We start from the raw sequence: 19,204 nt of genomic DNA on the forward strand, positions 1-19,204 counted from the left end.
ACACACGATTCCTCGAGCGACGACTGCCTTTTTGTCGCCGAAACCTACCCTGTCTGCATCCTAATTCTTGCCGAGTACAACTCGCCCGCCCCTCGATTCGATTCACCGCGAAGTGGGGAAAGCAAAAGCCCTTTTCGCGCGCAACCAACCATCACCGGCCGCATCGCACCCTCTCTCCTGCCTATAGGCATATACTCCAAATACACACATTCAAATGGCGGAAGCACTCGCAGACAAGCTCAAGGCGACGAACTTGAGGTTCGCCCACCTCCCATCCGTGATCTTGGTCTAGGCTTGTGAGACTAACTTTGGCAGCGATGGCGCCGCATCAGAGGACTGGAAGAAGAGCTTGAAGCTGCCTGCCAAGGACAACAGACAACAAACCGAAGTATGTGTCCCGCGCGGCCCCGGCCCCTGCTTGTCCTTACGCTAACGCTGCTGCGTCCAGGATGTCACAAACACCAAGGGTCTGGAGTTCGAAAACTTCCAATTGAAGAGAGACTTGTTGATGGGCATCTTCGAGGCTGGTTTCGAGAAGCCGTCGCCCATCCAGGAAGAAGCCATCCCCGTTGCGTTGACTGGCCGTGATATCCTCGCTCGTGCGAAGAACGGTACCGGCAAGACTGCAGCATTCGTCATCCCCGCCCTCGAGAAGATCAACCCCAAAGTCTCCAAGATCCAAGCCCTCATCCTCGTCCCCACTCGCGAGCTCGCCATGCAAACATCACAAGTCTGCAAAACCCTCGGCAAGCACCTCGGCATCAACGTTATGGTCACCACTGGAGGCACTGGTCTTCGCGACGATATCATCCGCCTGCAGGACCCGGTCCATATTGTGGTCGGTACCCCGGGCAGAATCCTCGATCTCGCGGGCAAGAACGTCGCCGACCTGAGCGAATGCCCCATGTTCATCATGGACGAGGCTGACAAGCTTCTGTCCATCGAGTTCACGCCCGTTATCGAGCAGCTCCTCCAGTTCCACCCCAAGGACCGCCAGGTCATGCTCTTCTCCGCCACTTTCCCCCTCTCTGTCAAGGACTTCTCCGACAAGAACATGGTCAGCCCCTACGAAATCAACCTCATGGACGAGCTCACCCTCCGCGGTATCACCCAATACTACGCCTTTGTCGAGGAGAAGCAGAAGGTCCACTGCCTGAACACCCTCTTCTCCAAGCTGCAGATCAACCAGTCCATCATCTTCTGCAACTCCACCAATCGAGTCGAGCTGCTGGCCAAAAAGATCACCGAGCTAGGCTACTCTTGTTTTTACAGTCACGCCAAGATGGCCCAGCAAGCGAGAAACCGTGTCTTCCACGACTTCCGCAACGGCGTCTGCAGAAACCTTGTCTGCTCCGACCTCCTCACCCGTGGTATCGATATCCAGGCGGTCAACGTCGTCATCAACTTCGACTTCCCCAAGAACGCCGAGACATACCTGCATCGCATTGGTCGATCCGGTCGTTACGGCCACTTGGGTCTGGCCATCAACCTGATCAACTGGGATGACAGGTTCAACCTATACAACATTGAGAAGGATCTTGGAACCGAGATCCAGCCCATCCCCGCCAGCATCGACAAGTCTCTCTACGTCTACGAGAACCCCGAGTCCATTCCGAGGCCCATCTCCAACTTCAAGGCCGGTCAGCCTGGTCAGGGCCAGCAGCAGCCCCAGCAGATGCAGGGTCAACAGCCCCTCCTGCAGGGTGGCCCGGCCCCCGGCAACTGGCAGACTCAGCAGCCCCAGCAAAGCGGTCAACAGAACGGCTACCAGGGCGGCGGCAGAGGCCGTGGACGTGGCCGCGGTGGTTACCGTGGTCAGAACCGTGGCGGCTACGGTGGTCGGGGACGCGGCCAAGGCCAAGGCCAGGGTCACTCCCAGCCCCAAGGACAGATGTCCTAGGGCGCGCCCACTCATCTCTTCTTTATAGAAAGGCGTTCTGGCGTATGCGTCGCGGTGGGAACACGCGACTGCGTCTTGTTTGGATTGTACATAGTTCCTATTTTCTCTTCTTTGATTTTTGGAGGCGACACGGCACGATTAGACTGGGTCGGGGCATCTCATCCATGCACTCACATGAGCTCTCAGATTCCCCCCACCACTCACGATCACGAAACACGAAAAACACTCGATCAGACCTACGACTCGTCGGCAAGCAACACAAAAAGCTTCGTTACATATTCGCAAACTTTGGCCTGTACCATACCCCCATCGGATCTTACTGGTCTTTTGTTTGACTTCTTTTCTCTTTTCCCCTTCGGCCTTCTTGACGACAGGCATTATCTCCCCAAGCTGGTGAATACATGCTGTCTGGAGACGACCGGACGAGCGAGACGACGGGTCTTTGGCCATGGAAAAAAAGACGACATTCATCGACAGCAAGGTGCTGCGTCTGGTCTCAAACCGAGACACGGTCACCCGCTAGCAGGGTCATAACCCGATCCAATCTTATCATGCCACCTTGCTTCTTTCTTAACGACGGCGTTTGGGGTCAACAAGCGGCTGAACGGCATCAGCCTGGAGCGGCGTTCGCATGGGAGACGGCCACATTTGATTTTGGTGGACAAAAGGGGGAGTTGGCCCTCGCGGTCGAGGGCGGCAACACTACGGATGAGGTCGCCAGCACTTCAGATGAAGGCGGTCCGGTCGGTAGCTCGTCTCTGGTTTGAGCGCCGCGGTGTGTTTTGAGTATTAATCAATCAATCGCGGAGACGACTGATGTTGGGATATGACACGGAGGGCAGCGGGGTGGCTGGGCATCCAATGGCGTCTGTCGGGGCATGGTTCTGATCATCATGCGTTTTCTTTGGCAGGAGAAAGATTTGGTTGGAAGGCCCCTCCGCCCGGGATAGGAGGAGCGAGCGTTTTGTCGTCCGTCGACAACAATTCCCAAGATAATGCTTCTTGGTGCCCGAACACACTCAAACGGAGGTTTCGACATGATCCGTTCACGCATTCTACGCCTATGCCCTGCTTCTTTCGAGAGAGCAGGCTCGACGAACGACCGCAGAAATACCCGAGTATCATTATGCCTGTTGGGCTTTCTTGGACTGGGTTGGCCAGCTTCTTCCGATCACCCCGGGGTTGCCTGTGAGGGTGACCACAGGGGCGGGAAGGATGCTGGCGCAGCCTGGTTTGGTGGAGAGCAAGCGGTCTTTTTGGTACTCACATCAACAAGAAAATAACGCAAAAAAACCATTTTGGGGGAGGATCGCTGGATGGACTGGATGGCTTTTGGACTGGTTCAGTCTTGCAACTGGCATGGCCTACGGGCTTGTGCTTTTGGACTGGGACTGGTGGGCTAGATAGCTGTCTGAGCAAACGGCGTGGCAATCAAGTCACATTTCTCTCTCATATTCTGTTCCCTTGCCGTGATGTTTGATTCAAGTCAGTGACACTGGTGGGTTAGGCTCGCTGCATGGTCTATCACTGCTCCATGAGGGATCTGTCACGGCACCTTTCGTCTTCGTTCCCCGTCGTCTCTTATTGTAGCTCACATGTGCCACACGTGAAAAGACAAGGAGAAGCTGGATGCTGCAGGCTGTTTGCGCCATCGCAGCGCTTGCACAACCCAAGCTCGCTTCCGGGGAGTACACGCATGTACGCGCCGATTACTGGTCCTCGCCGCATGGGGGTTTCCCGCTCGGAGGGAGCAGGAAGACGCAGGACGTCCAGAGAATCGGTTGGCGCGGGATTTTGTGCCCTTCCTCCTCATGCGAGGGGGAAAACGGGCACGGGTTTCGTTCGTCTCCGGACTGTGTGAAAGCCAGGTGACATGTGGACGGTCAAAAGGCTCAAAAGATGATCCGGTTCGGAAGAGATGGGGATGACGAGAGGTTGGGGACGAGGAGGATTGGGGGTGATGGCTTGGATGGCGCGGATGGTGGGCGTTGCGCTGAGGACTTACCGTTGCTGACGCGACGCATTTTGAGACTTGGGATTGGGATTTGTCTTTGCGTACAGGCGTCGTATGTTTGGTGAAGAGAGGAAGACTGGGCTTCTGCTCTGGCGGGTGTTTGGTTTGGTTGAAGTTGAAAAGGGCGCGGTGGGATGGAAGTCGAGAGAAACAGTGGTATGGTGTTTCTGTGGGGCTTCTGGTATGTATATATGCGGTATGTCGGAGCTGCATACTCGAATACGGCAATGTTAATGGCTATGTGCATTGGACTGCTTCCTGACAACTAATTGCCATTGTCAATGGTCTTTGTTACCAAAATTGTCTTGGGCAACCTCCTACATAAGCACTTCCCACTTTGCGGACCCATTGAATGATATTCGCGCTCAGCTACGAAATCCAGACGTGACTTTTGCTCTCATGAGTATCAGGGCCGTTGTCGTTTTCCGAGACGTCTTTTGTGTAGCAGATCATCTGGTCTTACTGCTGACGAGCGAGCTTTCGAGTGCCTGACGCTGTCAAAACTGAATGTGAACGAACCTTACATCTTCATCTGGCGGACGCTGCCTACAGCGAGGGGCGCTCTCACAGTGCGGATGCTCGGCAACCTATTTGGCAATCGCTTGCAAGGTCGCCTCATACCCCATTCTGCGAGTACTGTCGACATCAGACTGGCCTCGGAAGAGTACACTGGGGTCGGCTCCGTACTTGAAGAGTTTGATTGTGATTTCCACTTCCTGTTGCTCGGCAGCCAGAGTCAGCGGAGCCATCCCGTTCGACTCTTCATCAACAGGCTCGCCGAGTTCCAGGAGTTTAACCACCAGGCTCCTCTGTCCGGCAATCACTGCTCCCCCAAGGAGCGTCTCGCCTCAAGGCAGCAGTCGGCGGTCTGTGGTGAAAGATTCCCAACGGTGGAAGAGCCACGCCGCCAACATCGCGAGAGCCCAGCTGTGAGCCCATGAAGCTCTGGAGTTACCCGAGAGAAATTGTTTTGATGCATCAGCGATATCGCCGAGCGGTCTGTACTTGAAAATCAGGCCAATAGCCTCCCGTTCATGATGCTGCAGTGCGGCGACTAAGAGTCTTTGTGTCATTGGATATTCGGACGTACGATTGCTAATAAGAAACTCGATGGTGTCGCATCCTGAATCCTGAAAGACTTCCTGAATCGGGTCTCTTCGTCGTAGAACGATGCCGTTCCTCCTCAAGACTTTGTCCAACATTGATGAGCCACACAAGCGCGCATAGGCGCCCGCCGCTCTCAGTCTTGAGACGCTGGTTTCACAGCTGATGAGTCTCATGCACGATGTCTTGTCTTTATTCTGGATGTGACCGAGGATGGCGATGTGGTTCAGCTGCTCCACGCGCGTGGCAAGGTCCGTTATGCTTACCAGTCTCAACCCCGCCACTCCAGTCAAGTCGTAGAGAAACAAGAACTTGGAGACATCCTGCACCAGTTTGTGCGTCAGCATCTCATAGTCAGGCGTCAGGATGCCGGGGCCGCTGGCGTCTGTCGAGTTGCCGCACAGCGCATAGTTAATGTCCCTCGGTTCTGTGGTCCTGCTGAGGCCAAAGTGTTGCAAAAGGGTGAAGAGATCTCGTCGGTCAGCCCACCAAGAATGCTTTCTGAAGATACCGGGCATCATGTCCATGACGGCTCGACTGTGCGAACAGGGTACGACGGACAGCCAGCCTGGAAGCAAACCAAAGCACCGCGTCGACACCGACTTTGTCCCACAGCAGACTCGGGCAGCGTGCGCACTTGCGACCTCTCGGAGAACCACACCCTTGTGAACCATGCGTGATTGAGCAAAGTCTTCAGGCCCTGACGCTGGCGCTCGGCCAAGTGGGAATGAAACCCCAGAGCTACCTGACCATCCATGTGTCTCCAGATGTCAGCCCAACGAGAATCTTCTGGGGGCCATTCACTGCTTGCATGCTTGACTAGTTCTTCTTCAAACCACTGCAAAGGGTCCAGCAACACATCTGTGTCGTTAATTGCTGGGCCTAGCCAGATTAGGACTTGGTCGGCTTTGTGTTAGACGTCACTCATCTGTTGGACCTGATGTCCTCGCTCTCTCAGGTTTCGTTGGTCGATGCAGACAGCATCAATCCACAGAAATCTGTCTCGTTCCTGTTGACGGAGGTGGACGAGCGCTTCATGCAGATGTTCCGTGACCGGCAGCCTCTTCCCGTCGATATGGATATCCTTAGTGAGCTCCGGAGCGCCACATGTGTAGGACAGAGCTTCGTAAGGGACTCCGCAACCGCGATCGTCCAAGTAGGCCTGTAAGATTTCGCAGCATATCGGGCTGTGCTTCCTCTTTTACAGACGCAGGAGCCGTATGGCAGGTCTGTCGAGGTCCAGCCTGTCGTGCTGGTACAGATCCATGTCAGGATTCAAGTTCAGCTTTCAGGGGAGTTTGAATATGGTGGCAGAAGTCGGCATGCTGCTTTTGGTACGAGTTGTGGAAAGTATAAGTAGTCTAAACATGCGTATTTGTAGCAGAGGGAGTCAGTTATGTATCCTTCTATCTAGTTCCACTTCGCTTTCTGGAGGAGCAAAGACAAGGCTACCATAAGGCAGACAGATGAGACAGGAGACCAAATCGACTTCCTTTAATTTCTTTCTTGCCACAAGAAGCGTACATTAAAGCCTTCTGTTAAAAAACAACGTAGCTAGAGTACCGACTGAGCCTCACATCCACAAGGTTGAGACAAGAACAAAGATGGTATAGGTCAACGCTGGCCTTGATGAATTGGCAAATACCATACAATAAGAGACACACAATACATAATCTCGGAGTGCAGAGTTCGCTTTAGAATAGCTTGAAATAATATACTTTTTGTTACTCTGCCCAAGCTTATTTAGATTTTGATTCTCCCTCCACGTGGTTCAGTCTTTAATTGTCTAGGTATTCTTACCAACGAAAGTTTTGATGTGTGACTCAAGATCCAAAAAAGAATGAACAAGGCCGAAAAGAGTATGATCAGGGACATGAGATGAAAGATTGTGGAAAGTCACCTATCATATAGTGGCTGTAATCCATACATCCATCGTCGACTCTACCAACTCTGCCACCCCTTAAATTCGCAGTGTGCGTAACCCCAGGTTGATAGCAACAGTCATACAACAAGACGTACAATGCTATGCTGCTTGAAATGACATTCGACTTGCTGTATAGCTTCGTTATCTGGCATTTTAGACTTAAACTTCACTGACCCCGTGGCTGCTTCTGCATATGATTGCTCTGCTAACACTAAAAAGAAATAGCCCGAAACTATGACATTGAATGACTTGACCTGATGAACTTCAAATTTCAATCAACTGGTCACGCAAGCTCTGCAGTACCGCGTCCCGTAAGTGAGTCTATACCATGACATCATATTGTATCTTTTGGTTCAGCCCGACACGTGCTTTGATTTATCACTTGCCTGGAACTACTGCACAGTATTCAAATCGACTTCACAGCTTGGTGAATCAGTTTGTCTGTCGCAGCTTCCTTCTTAGCTCACTGCTTTTGGACAACCTATTCTGGAAACTCAAGGGCTTCAGCTTATACCACTGTGCGTCTCGTCTTGCCTCTGATACGGGTTTGCAGCTCCTTCCGCCCCCAACTCATCTTATGACGCTCGTCCAGCCTCATGGGTCTTCCCACATTGACTTCACAACTCAGTGACCCGGTTGATACCTCGAAGCATCGACAGCCTCGGAACTAAACATACAAGGAAACAGGATTGTCTTTTGGTTCGCTTCCCCTCCACTCTCGTTCTCTTTTACAAACCAAAAGCTGAGGCTAAAACTCCCCTCAACAGTACCAAACAACCTCATCTGCGTAAGTTGATCACATCCTCTCGCATCCCGTCCAGTACAAGACAGCGCGGGATTCACATCATTGATCTTTAAATGGCACCTGCTTTTTCCGCCGGCTGTATCTTGACCCTCTTTCCCATCGTTTTATTCTTCTAAACGGCCAAGATATTTTCAAATATCCTAAAAGGAACTTGGACTGACAAGTCTACAGCTTTTGGCAGTTGCCCTCATCATTGACCGCAAATTTATTTCACCTTCTCAGTAAGTTTACAAACAGCCCGCCGTCAGTAGCAAGTTCTTTCCCTCTCCAAGCTAGATGTTTGAGGAGCTTGTCGCTTCTTAGCTTCGCATGCTCGGCGTCTTCCCGGATCCAACACGTCAATCACCACTTCACGCAACTTCCCTCTTATCACATCAGCTTCTGAGTTTCATCCATCAGCCCTCCAGGTTGCTTTTTTTCTCTATTGATTAAAAGCTGTGGGTACCAATTTTGAACCCAGTGGCCTTTCTTCCATCACAACTATTGAGAGGGAGGATTCAAGACGGCAAGTTTTCTTCCTACGGCGACTTCTATCAATTCTTTGACCACTGCGCACCTTCTATCTTTCATCCTCAATTGGAATATTTCATTCTTAAACCGTCTGACTTCTTGGCTCATTTTAGCATACATCGCTCCGCAATTCTCCCTTACGATGGGTTCCCGATCTAGCGGCAAGCGCCCCAGCCCTAAGCCGACCATGACCACAAGCCTCAACCGTGTTCAAGGAAACGCTCGCGTTCAGAAGACCAGTGCTTCCGCAGCGACTAAGAAGAAATCGGCTTCCAAGGCCGCCCCGAAAGCCGAGACTCAGACCAAAAATGGCGAGGAAGCCAAGAAGCCTACCACCTTTCACCCATTCGGAACTAAGCTCCCCCGCGAGCTCATGGCATTGATCGTTGAAGAGGCGGCTGACTATGGTCCTGCCATCGCGTACGGTCATTGCAAAGCGCACAAAGGCGATCCCAAAAACCTCGTGCTAAGAACCGGCCGGGAAGGCGGAAAGTCCAAGTTCAAGGAGCTGGTCAGCCTGGCTAAGGCGCTTCCCAACTTTCAGACCATTATCGAACGTCGATTTGGACGTCCCTTGGATGAGAATCTCTCGAATGATCCGAGGCTTGGTATTCGCAAAGAGAAGGACCTGATGGTCTTCATGTTTGACAAGGCTTCCCATTCGTTTATCGATTGGTTGTCTAGGTCGCAGCGCAAGACCAACCGTGCTACGCTTGCTCGGGGTATCCGCAATGTGGGTGTTCGATACAATCACGCCTGCTGCAAAACCTTCACCTGCTTCGTCTGTGGATCTTGCCTTAAGAGCAGATTTGGGATGTTCAATTGTGCATGGGACCTCGGCTTATTCTGCCAGAGCCTATCCCACGTCGACAACATCTTCATTCTTGTCCCCTTGGGCAGTTCAGATGTCGTTGGCACCAGCCTCAACAAGCATGAGAAGCTGATGAAGACCCTGATAGGTATGTTTGCATGCTCTTGCAGTTTACAGCTTGCTTTTACGTTCAGTTTCCTGACAGTGTTAATTCAGCCGACGCTAAGAGAATTTGCAACCACATTTTCTTTAGGGATGCTGAGCGAACATGGGTTGAAGTGAGTTGTCAGACTCCCCGTATCAACAGGGGTCTGATTAAACCCAGTCTTCTTAAATCTGTCTTCGACCTCTGCTCAGCTGCCCAGTCCATCAACAAACACTATATCCCACATATTGTTGGTGCTGATGCCCGCCGACGTGTTCGCTTCCGTGTTCTTGTGAGCTCCCGCTGGAAGGATGCCACGCTGAACATCTGACCGGACGAGACACCGCATTGCGTCTTGGCTTCATTCACAGGGCTTGGTTTCGGGCACATGGGAGGCTTGGCGTATCGGATATAGACATAGAACATGGCTCGGTGGCTTTGGAATAAGGAGTTATTCCTGAGGAGAGATGAATGATGGCACATAGGAAAGGAAGTCCGAAGGGTTTGGAATGAAGGCAGAGGAGTGCATCCTGCATAGCCACAAGCCCAGATAGATGTGTACGTCTTTATAACGAAATTCGAGCATCTACATAGCCTCACATGAACCAAAAAACCCTGTTAATTGGGAGTATGTCTCGACCTAAGTGATGCCACAGCAAGATCGCTCGGGATTCATTGCTTGACATTACCTATATATCAGGTGTCACCGTTGTTGCTGAGCGCTAGCTAAACTCCATATTATCCTCGGCTCTTGAATGATCTGAGGAGTCGTGCTAATCTGACCACTGAAACGATTCCAATGTACCAACTGCAAAATAAGAAAAGGTCGGTGAATTGAGGCGGTTGGACCATTTCCACTCAGCGATGATGTGGATCAACTTTGTTCGGATGTGACCCGCTCGCTCGGCTCGGCTTCCGATCTGCGTCTCAAAAATGCGCCTTATCATGAGCGGATTTCCGTGCAAAAGTTAATTTGACGCCAATTTCGCGGCTTGTGTTATCATCGGGCGGCATCGGAGTTAGCAAGTGATACAGGACTAATTAATTTGCACGGCCGTGTCGTCCAACACCAAGCCATTAGCTGCAAGCTAGAACCTTTCTTGCGTCACACACGTCACTTATCCAACACATGCGTTTGTAAGTCTTCTAAGGAGCACATATACTCATAGACAGCCCGGACTCACTCTCTTTTGTAGAGCATCGGAAACCCGCTTGCTTGCGATGGGTACCGGTCCTTATCACAGTGACCATGACGACAGCGACTGAGCACCCAAATGGAGGGCCTTATTGGCTCTCGACTTGTATCGATGTCTTGCAAGCAATTAAGCTGGTGCGCCAACACCTTGATGCATCGACAATTGATAGCGTTCGGCTGACCGAACCTAGGCTGCGGTAGAATCAGCCCCGAAGCTGCTCACCTCATGGCTCTATGTCCCTTTCGGTATCATGGTAATGCTCGCCGCATGCTTCGGCGTGAGTGTCCTGTTTGACACCGTCGGGGTCTCATTTCCAGCATCGGTTGCCTGTCTGATTCTGCTCTTCTTCGGACTCCTGCTTTCCGAGTTGGTACTAGGAAACCACAAGACTAGGGCAATCGTCGCCGTTATTGATGTGCCGGTGAGAGAGCTTTCGACTCATGACCTTCGAGTTTCAGCGTTAACATTGGCAGGCTGGCTGGGCTCTCCGTTGGATTAACATCCTATTCACGCCATCTTTCATCATGCTTTCCTTGAGTCCGTCCATCGGAATCATTGAGGTCATGAAAATTATTGCTGTTTTCAGTGAGTTCTTGCCCTACCAAAGATTCATCCAGAAACTCACAGCCCGTAGTTATCGGCTTCATTGCCATGATGGCCCTAGTAGCCTACCTCACCCGTGGTCTCCAACTCCTCCTCGGCTCATCAAAGCGCGCCATCACCGAACGCGCAGAAGAAATGGGCAACGAAACCGACGAGATTCCCCTTTCAGACACCCCTCCACGCGGCGACTCCGTCCCGGGATCGCGAACCATATCTGCTGCTCCGTCGTCATTGTCCCTCAATGCCCTCGCGCCGCCGCCGCAGTCGCTCAACGCATCACACAACTTCCTACCCGCAGCAAGCTCATCCACCAGGCCGGCGGAAACAGAGAACGAAGGAGACAATACTCCACAGAACCCTTCACTTCCGCTGCAAGCCCCTGTACCAATGACCCGAGCTCAACTCTGGGCGGCATGGATTTGCGGTCATTTGAATTGGGTCATCTACGCATCCCTCTTCACCTTTGTTGGCTTGCCTCTATACTATGCCATCGGCTACGCCATGCCCCTTCATCTGAGTCTTGTCTTGCTCATCTATTTCGCCGCCATGTCGATCCCCGCGCACTGGCGACAGTACCTCCACCCAGTGCTCGTTTGTTCCCTGTTCTCGGTCCTTGGGATCTGGGCCCTCGCCGCCATCAGAGGCGACAGCCTTCCTGATACCCTCCGATCTTTCCGGACGGGCTCCAACTACACTTACCTCTGGCTCCACACAAACTCTGGTCGTCTGCCTGGCGCCGGCGATATCTTCAGTACCGTTCTCGACGCGGGCATCGTGTCCCTTGCGTTGCCGATGTACCAGTACCGCCGCGAGCTGAAGCAGAACTTTGTGGCAATCGTGCTGCCCAACATTGTCATGTCCATCGGGTGCCTCTTCTCGTACCCCAAGATCTGCTTTGCCATTGGCATCAGCGCGGAGCGGTCCCTGGCGTTTGCATCCCGCAGTCTGACGCTCGCCTTGGCGATCCCCGCAACGGAGAACCTAGGAGGCGACCTCAACACAGTCGCCGCCTTGGCAATCATGAGCGGCATAGCTGGGGTGCTTTGTGGCCAGCGTATGATGGCTTGGTTGAGGATACCTGAAGGTAAGAACTTTCGACGGGATAGGTTATAAACGAAGCTTACCCGTATCAGATGACTACATCACCCGAGGTGTAACGCTGGGCGCGAACTCGTCAGCCATCGCGACAGCTTTGCTTCTCCGAACCGATCCGCGCGCGGCAGCCTTGTCGAGTCTGTCGATGAGCTTATTCGGCACCATAACCGTTTTGTTCACATCCATACCGCCTATTGCAGATGTGGTCAAATCGTTGGTAACTTGATAACCAGAGACTGCGAAGCCACGATTCTTCTTCTCATGCCACTGTTACCGCTTTTCGCCCGACTTTGAAAGTTCAACCCGTGGATTCACCAATCCCAAGTTCGAGACTCAGCGTGTAGTCATTCTCGTTGGGGGTCATGTGAGGCCCGGTTTAAATTTCCAAATCAGACGGAAGCTTACTTCCAGCGAATAATTGGTACATTAAACCATGACAGCGCCAATAACACACCTGACGACGCGTCTGATATTCATCCAGTGCATCACTCTCGCTGAGTCACACAAGCTCGTACGCCTGTTAAATTGATCACATGGTTGCGTTGCCTCATTACACCTTGACTGGAAATCATCACCGTGCCTCTGTCGCAAAATCCTACGACCCCTTTCTTCACAACGCTGGACGAGAAAAGGGGCAAATCCAATAACTTACAGTTGCCTTCGACATCAGTTGTAAATCCGGCACCAGCGCCAAACCTCGTTCCACCGCGGCAACTAGTTCAAGGGCCCATATCTCCGCCATAATACAGGAGGCTTCGTCATTGGCTTTGAATTAGAATTATGGCTGCAACCTTCACTGCAGTCTGATTCCACGACTACTGAACAGGCTATTTCTAATGATCTTGGAGTTTGACTATTCGACTGTGACTTCATGCGTCGAGCGAAAACAACGCTGCTGCGCACCTTCACAGCCATCTTAATAGTCCTGCTTAGGCGCAGATGGTTCGACCGCCACCACCACTGAGGTCTATAACACTGGAGCCTCTATTGAATTCTTGAACGGACGGGGGGATAACAATCAAGATTTATCGAAAAACAGCCACGTCAGTTCGACCATCGTGGAAGCTGTCGAACGTCGCCTTGTCAAAGTGGGACGGCGAGGGCATCTGTTGTTATGTCGGAATGATAAACATATACCGTTCCAATTCAAGTTTGATAGTAGGAAATGAGCGATAATATGCGAAGGTTAAAGTATGTTGGCTAGGTGGTTGCTTAATTTGTGTCTTTCGAATGCTGTTGACAGATTATATTGCAAACTAAGATTACTCTTGTGAGCATGTAGCATTGTCCAGTTGAAACCAAACGGCTTTCCATTAGGTTACGATTCTGCTCCAAGTTCGTCTTGGGGTTTTGTTGAAAGAGATGACATGTATACGCCCATACAGATTGCTTTCATACAAACAACACGACCGTGGCTCATTGCTTTGGTTTTTATACTCAGTCAAGTGCGCCAAGACTTAAGTTGCTTGCCAGATACTTCGAGAGTCTATCCGTTGAATATGGCACTTGCGGGCTAGACCTGTCCTTGGCCCAATATTACCCTCGTTTGTCAGGTTTTAATAACAAAGGCGATTCGGGCTTTTTCTCAGAAGACTTCAACACAAGTCTCGTCATGTCATCTGCAGCTCATTGTTCCCCAGATCCAACCTCGCGAGACCCTCGGACCTCTCAGCGGATGCGGCAAGCCACAGCCGATGTAACCCTCCCATGCCGACCCCCAGCCCCCGGAACATTTTCATCGCATCCTGCAAGTAAGCTTGAATGTAGCACGGCACAGGCTTTCTCCAAGCGACAGGGACTATGCTGACATTTCCGAGTTTCGCCCAGCCCCCAACTGTAGAAAGAGTACGATGGGTTAAGCCTACATGTGCTCTGAAAACGCCGTGTAGTATCGTGGCTATATATTAGTCTTCGGTATGTAAAGCTATAACAGCTCGAATCAGGAAGTAGAGATCCGCTACTTTCGTACCCCTCGGCACCCTGCCGGGCTTGGCAAACAAGATGGCCACGCACCCAGCTTTCAGGCTGTATCCTGTCCTCTCCTGCATCTCTGTCTTTATCCTCGTCGCAACCGACAAGCTCGTCCCCTTCATGAAGACCTTCAACACTCCGACCACAGACGTCGCCCGTCTCATTCCTCTCTCGTTCACCATACTGCCATGTTCGGTAGCCAAAGATGCGACGTTCAACTTTCTCACCTCACTTCTCGCCGACATCGGATCCCGTGATGGCGACAATGCCCATCAAGCCTCTTATGAACAGTCTTCACTGATCGTCCGTCAATCTCGAATACGCTAGACACGAGGGCTACAAAAAAGCCACATTCGGATTGGACATCTGGAAAGGGTAGCCTTGTTCCCTACACAACGGCTTACAACCTACCAGCATCCGCTACGCGGCCCCTCCCATCGGGCCCCTCCGCTGGCAGTCCCCTCGCCTTCCGTCACCAGCCGCAACCGAGACCGTGACACCGGCAACCGTCTTGGGCCCGATGTGCCAACTATCCGGCCGTCTCGGGTCTCCCCTTCATCCCAGGCGACGAAGACTGCCCCTCTCTAAACGTCTAAGCGCCGGCTGACGCGACGGACCTGCCAGTGATGATGTACATCCACGGCGGCGGGTACGGGTACGGTGACGGGCGGCAGGACATGTCGGAGATCATCAATGCCAACGGGAATGGCTTCATTGCTGTGGTGATCCAGTACCGGGTAAGGGATCAGGGTCTCAGTCAGTGTTAATCCTGAGACGTTTTACGAACTAACACGCGCAACGGCTGGGCGCGTTCGGGTTCCTGTCCTCTGCGGAGGTCAAGGCCCGGGGCATGGTGAACGCGGGCTTGCTAGACCAGGCCTTCGCCCTTGGCTGGGTGCAGAGTTCCATCGGCTAGTTCGGCGGGGATCGTAAGCGGGTGACTATCTCGGGAGACTCGGCGGGAGCAGGGTATGTCATGTATCACGTGCTGGCCGTGGATGGTGGTCTGGGGACGACCATGTTCGCCAACGTAAGCCACCATTAACCCTGAAGCTGGAAATGATAGTTGGCCGAGATGTTCAGGGCATTGCTGCGTCGCCGTACCTCCCGTTTCATTATAGCCACGACACGGCGTTCCCCACGGAGCGGTATAATACGTTCGCAGAGAAAGCCGGGTGTTTGTCGTCCAGCGACGTTCTCGAGTGTCTGCGGGCGAAGGATAGCATGAGGCTGCAGCAGGCGAGCGCCAATACCACGTTCGAACAGACATACGGGTATTGGTATGTCTCCATTCCCTCTGTCGTTTCTTCGATTCTCGCTTCTCGGCCTACTTTCTGTGTAATCTGGCCTCTTGCTGGTTCACTAATCAGGGGTCTCCAGGGCTTTCTACCCGGTAACAGACGGCGTATACATCAAGAACCAGCCAAGCGAACAACTTAGCCAGAAAAGAGTCAACGGGGAGCGCATCCTCGTCGGTGTAAATATCCCCTCAATCCGTAAAGCCAGTCTCCGGAGTCCATTAACATGTGACAAAACCCATCTCAGCACAACGCCAACGAAGGACCCTTATTCACCCCTCCCAACATCGTGACGGTATCCGATCTGACAACCCAGCTCGCCTGGAATTCCCCAAACTCTCCCTCTCCCAGACCGACGAGATCCTCGCCGCAAACCCAAAAAAGACCGGCCCAAACGACACCCGCTTCGAGACGAACGGAAAAACAGGCCCAACAGCCATGGACGTAAGCCAGTCCGGCACAGGCCAGCAACAACGAGAAAACGTGAGCCCTGCCAATCCCTCAACCGCAGCTTGACGTGCATGCTAACACCCGCCAGAATATCTACGCCGAAGCAACCTTCGTCTGCTCAAGCTACTGGCTCTCAGCCGCCTTCGCCCCGAACCGCGCCTCCTACCACTACCAATACTCCGTCCCCTTCGCCTCCCACACCACGGACATCCCTGCCTACTTTGACCCGGCAATCCCCAACCAGGGCCGAAACATGGTCCTCGCGATCCGCAGGGCCTGGGGCAACTTTGTCGTCACGGGAAACCCCTCCATCGCCAACGAGATCACCAACGGCGCGTCAAACGCGGACCCGACGGCCCCGAACGGCGCGAGTGGCTGGCCGGCGTGGGACGAGAGCAAGCCGAAACAGGCGAATCTGAACCAGACGGGCGGGACGGCGTACGAGTTTGTCACGCAGTGGGGCGTGAGTGTGACGCAGTTTGAGGGGCCCGGGGCAGGGAACGAGATTGAGGTGGTGGACGCGGATGCGTGGGAGGGCGGGCGAGGGGGGCGGTGTCGGGTTTGGTGGCGGCTGGCGGCGAGTATCCTGGCTTAGGGGCATGAATGGAGATCATCATGGCTGTCTGTGGATGCAGAGCCTCCTTGGTGGTTGTGTGCTAGCCTCTGCGTAACTGTAGCTAGAGGACGTCGCGCCGCCACGTATGTCAATGTTTGGAAAGGGTGGTTCGGCTATGTCATAAGCACTGGACGATCCGTTCACGGGAGCGATGGATGGTGGAAGAAACTATGCAGTATGTCGCGCGTTATGAGAGACAACGAAAGGGGATGAGAGGTCGGAAAGACAAACAATGCCCACTCGCAAGCCGTGGCGTTTCTACATACAGACCATCTCTTCACTACCACAGTGAGCTCTCGCAAGACCTCTGCTTGAGTCACCGGAAGCTTTCTTCTGTCTCGTCATCATATGAGATATTTGATTAGCACCTCCTGGGTTTCATACACCTTGTACGCACCGACGTCGATCTAGAGATGCGGCCATTGTAGCAACGCCAAACCCCCTCTCGACTTGGTTCAGGAGCCATACTCCCAGAATGGGTGCACCCCGAACAGCACACCGCAGTTATGTTTGAACAACTTGAGCAGGTCGACATCGATTCCTCGAGAAAATCACAAACATCAGAAGGGTCGTGGGTAAGAAATAGAAACTTGCATTCCAGTAGCCATACCTAGGGCCTTTCATAACCAGCCGAGCCATGTCCCATCCCATCGCAAACGAACCGTGCAAATCATACAAGCCTAAACTAGCCCCCATTTTCCCAACGTCATGAACCATATATAACCAGCTGCGGGGCCGTCGCCTCCACTAACTTAACGACGGCCAAAGAAAAAGAGGCTATTTCCGCTCCTCAAAGTAGAACTTGCCGAGCTTCTCGCCCCCTGGGGACTTCCCAAGGCAGCGTTGCCTACGCGCGCCTCGCCGCCGTCCAATCTCTCCCGCAAAAGACGCTCGGCCGTATCTCTGGCTGTCGGTGTCGTGTTGCTGTTGCCTTGTTGGGGGAACTGAGAGGCAGGGACGGGGGCCTTGTTGGTGGTGTCGACGTACATCTCGTCGCTGGGCACGCCAACGCCATCGGTAGTTGTGCCATCCATCATGCGCGCGTCGCGTCGTTCCTGCATAGCGGCCGCGCTCGTCGGGGTGTCGCCTCCCATGATCACGTCGCGATTCCGCTGCGTCGGGATGCCTTCGCTGCTTAGGCCGGAAGCGCTCCGCTCGAGACCCCAAACGCCGGCCTGGCCGCCAACACCAGGTATGGGACGGCGCTGGTAGATGGGGCCGGACACGGTACTGTTGGCGCCTTCGCCAAAGCCCACGAGGCTGGCGGATCCATCGTCACTCATGCGGTCGTCGTAGCCCCCGGTGGACCGCGCGGTATCTTCGTCCATCTGTTCGGCATCGGCCCCCATGCTGGCGACGGAGTCGGCCTCGCGGTAGTTGGTATCCATGCTGAACATGTCCTCATCTTGCTCGCCGGGGGCGGTGCGGGTCTCGTTGTCATCGCCAACATAGCTTTCGGTTGCGCTAGCGGTACCGACGGTGCTCATTTTGGTGACGGCTGTGGGCTGGCCATGGACGTCGAAATATGCGGGTGTGAGATGCGTGTTGGGCGGGTAGTTGGGAGGGAAGCCGGTCGAGGTGGGGGTGGTCTGGGGAGAGAGAGAGGAGCCGGCATTCTGTTGGTTCAGCGGGGCGCGCAGGGTCGAGACTCGCTCTAGGCCGGCGAGGCGGGAGATGCGGTCGGCGCGCTCAGCCTCAAGGCTCGTAGTGGAAGCGTGGTGGGCGTGGCCGCGGCCGCCGGCGGGGCCCTGGGGGAAGTGGCCTCGGTGGCCATCCTTGATAGCTGTGGTGGAGAGGGCAGACATGGACGTCGTGGTGCTCGTGGGCGTGCCGCTGTGATGAGGAGTGTTAGTTGCAAGGCTCGAGTGAGGCTACTGGGGGAACAAGGGGGGACATACGGCATCTCGGACGGGGTGTCTGGCCTCGAGGAAGGGGGAGGGAGGTTGATGAGGGTGGGATGCGATGCTTGCGCCATGGTTGACAGTGTTGTATGGGTTAGTCGAAGAAGACAGGAGGTTGATGAAACAGAAGGTGAGCTGCGTCGTAGGTGAAGGTGAGGTGATGTTCGGGTAGAGATGAGGTCGCAAGTCGTTCCCTGGGAGTGGGTTGGTGTAGGAATGCGGCAGACAAGGGCGGCTCGCTGCTCGTCGCAAACGGTAGTTCAACGGCGGGGTTGTTAGAATTTCGTCGTCAGATGTTTAGGTACCATAAGCTAGGGATGGATGCATCGACGTGGGGGTTTATATTGGGCGCCGTGGTAAAAGAAGGAATTGCAATAGGAGCAGCAGGCTTGTCGTCTGGTCGTGATGCAAAGGCACAGGTTTGGTGACCGAGTGCAAGAGGAACGAGTAGATGTAGAGGAGGCCAAGCAGCTGATTGTTGGCGCAATGTAGGGAGAAGAAAGTGTTCAGGGACGGTCCCCTGAAGTCATGAAAGTGAAGCGTACCGAACGCATGCACGCACGCACGTCCTTAGCAGCGAGCAATATCGAGGTACATCGAGGTAGGGCGAGCTAGGCGTGGGCGGGTGGGTACCTCCCCCCAAGACGTGACGAGACAAGCAACAAGCACCCAAGGGAAGTCTGGTGGGGGAGGGGAAGGGAAGGGAAGGGGAGGGACGACGGGGAATGGGGACAGTGACGGGAACCGTGACGGAGGTTCGGGTGGGCATAGCAGGCAAGAGCAGAGTAGAGCTGCGCAAGAGCAGGCAGGTAGGTACCTACCTCTGCTGCTGCTGCTGCCGCCGCCGGGCTTCCCCTATGA

The 19,204-nt window shown here is 53.7% G+C and overlaps 7 protein-coding genes across 7 annotated transcripts; 5 read left to right on the forward strand and 2 right to left on the reverse strand.

The window, feature by feature from the left end:
• Positions 1-214: 214 nt before the first annotated feature.
• ColSpa_10830 (ATP-dependent RNA helicase DHH1) lies at positions 215-1,900 on the forward strand (the record flags this gene model as incomplete). The annotated part of the gene is made up of 3 exons (XM_049277042.1): positions 215-258; positions 316-388; positions 449-1,900. 3 exons carry the CDS (start codon positions 215-217, stop codon positions 1,898-1,900), a joined length of 1,569 nt encoding a protein of 522 aa, XP_049132999.1.
• A 551-nt stretch (positions 1,901-2,451) lies between these two features.
• ColSpa_10831 (uncharacterized protein) lies at positions 2,452-2,667 on the forward strand (the record flags this gene model as incomplete). Its single annotated transcript, XM_049277043.1, has 1 exon — positions 2,452-2,667. One exon carries the CDS (start codon positions 2,452-2,454, stop codon positions 2,665-2,667), a length of 216 nt encoding a protein of 71 aa, XP_049133000.1.
• A 2,095-nt stretch (positions 2,668-4,762) lies between these two features.
• On the reverse strand, positions 4,763-5,545 carry ColSpa_10832 (uncharacterized protein; the record flags this gene model as incomplete). The annotated part of the gene is made up of 2 exons (XM_049277044.1): positions 4,763-4,968; positions 5,005-5,545. 2 exons carry the CDS (start codon positions 5,543-5,545, stop codon positions 4,763-4,765), a joined length of 747 nt encoding a protein of 248 aa, XP_049133001.1.
• A 2,854-nt stretch (positions 5,546-8,399) lies between these two features.
• On the forward strand, positions 8,400-9,544 carry ColSpa_10833 (uncharacterized protein; the record flags this gene model as incomplete). Its single annotated transcript, XM_049277045.1, has 2 exons — positions 8,400-9,216; positions 9,426-9,544. The coding sequence occupies 2 exons, from the start codon at positions 8,400-8,402 to the stop codon at positions 9,542-9,544; spliced, it is 936 nt and encodes a 311-aa protein (XP_049133002.1).
• A 1,389-nt stretch (positions 9,545-10,933) lies between these two features.
• On the forward strand, positions 10,934-12,125 carry ColSpa_10834 (plastidal glycolate/glycerate translocator 1, chloroplastic; the record flags this gene model as incomplete). Its single annotated transcript, XM_049277046.1, has 2 exons — positions 10,934-10,994; positions 11,044-12,125. 2 exons carry the CDS (start codon positions 10,934-10,936, stop codon positions 12,123-12,125), a joined length of 1,143 nt encoding a protein of 380 aa, XP_049133003.1.
• A 1,983-nt stretch (positions 12,126-14,108) lies between these two features.
• On the forward strand, positions 14,109-14,405 carry ColSpa_10835 (uncharacterized protein; the record flags this gene model as incomplete). The annotated part of the gene is made up of 1 exon (XM_049277047.1): positions 14,109-14,405. One exon carries the CDS (start codon positions 14,109-14,111, stop codon positions 14,403-14,405), a length of 297 nt encoding a protein of 98 aa, XP_049133004.1.
• A 2,814-nt stretch (positions 14,406-17,219) lies between these two features.
• ColSpa_10836 (uncharacterized protein) lies at positions 17,220-18,417 on the reverse strand (the record flags this gene model as incomplete). Its single annotated transcript, XM_049277048.1, has 3 exons — positions 17,220-17,270; positions 17,294-18,275; positions 18,341-18,417. 3 exons carry the CDS (start codon positions 18,415-18,417, stop codon positions 17,220-17,222), a joined length of 1,110 nt encoding a protein of 369 aa, XP_049133005.1.
• Positions 18,418-19,204: the final 787 nt, after the last annotated feature.

This window comes from Colletotrichum spaethianum, assembly GCF_022836535.1.
Source record: "Colletotrichum spaethianum MAFF 239500 DNA, contig39, whole genome shotgun sequence".
NCBI classification, from domain to species: Eukaryota; Fungi; Ascomycota; class Sordariomycetes; order Glomerellales; family Glomerellaceae; genus Colletotrichum; species Colletotrichum spaethianum.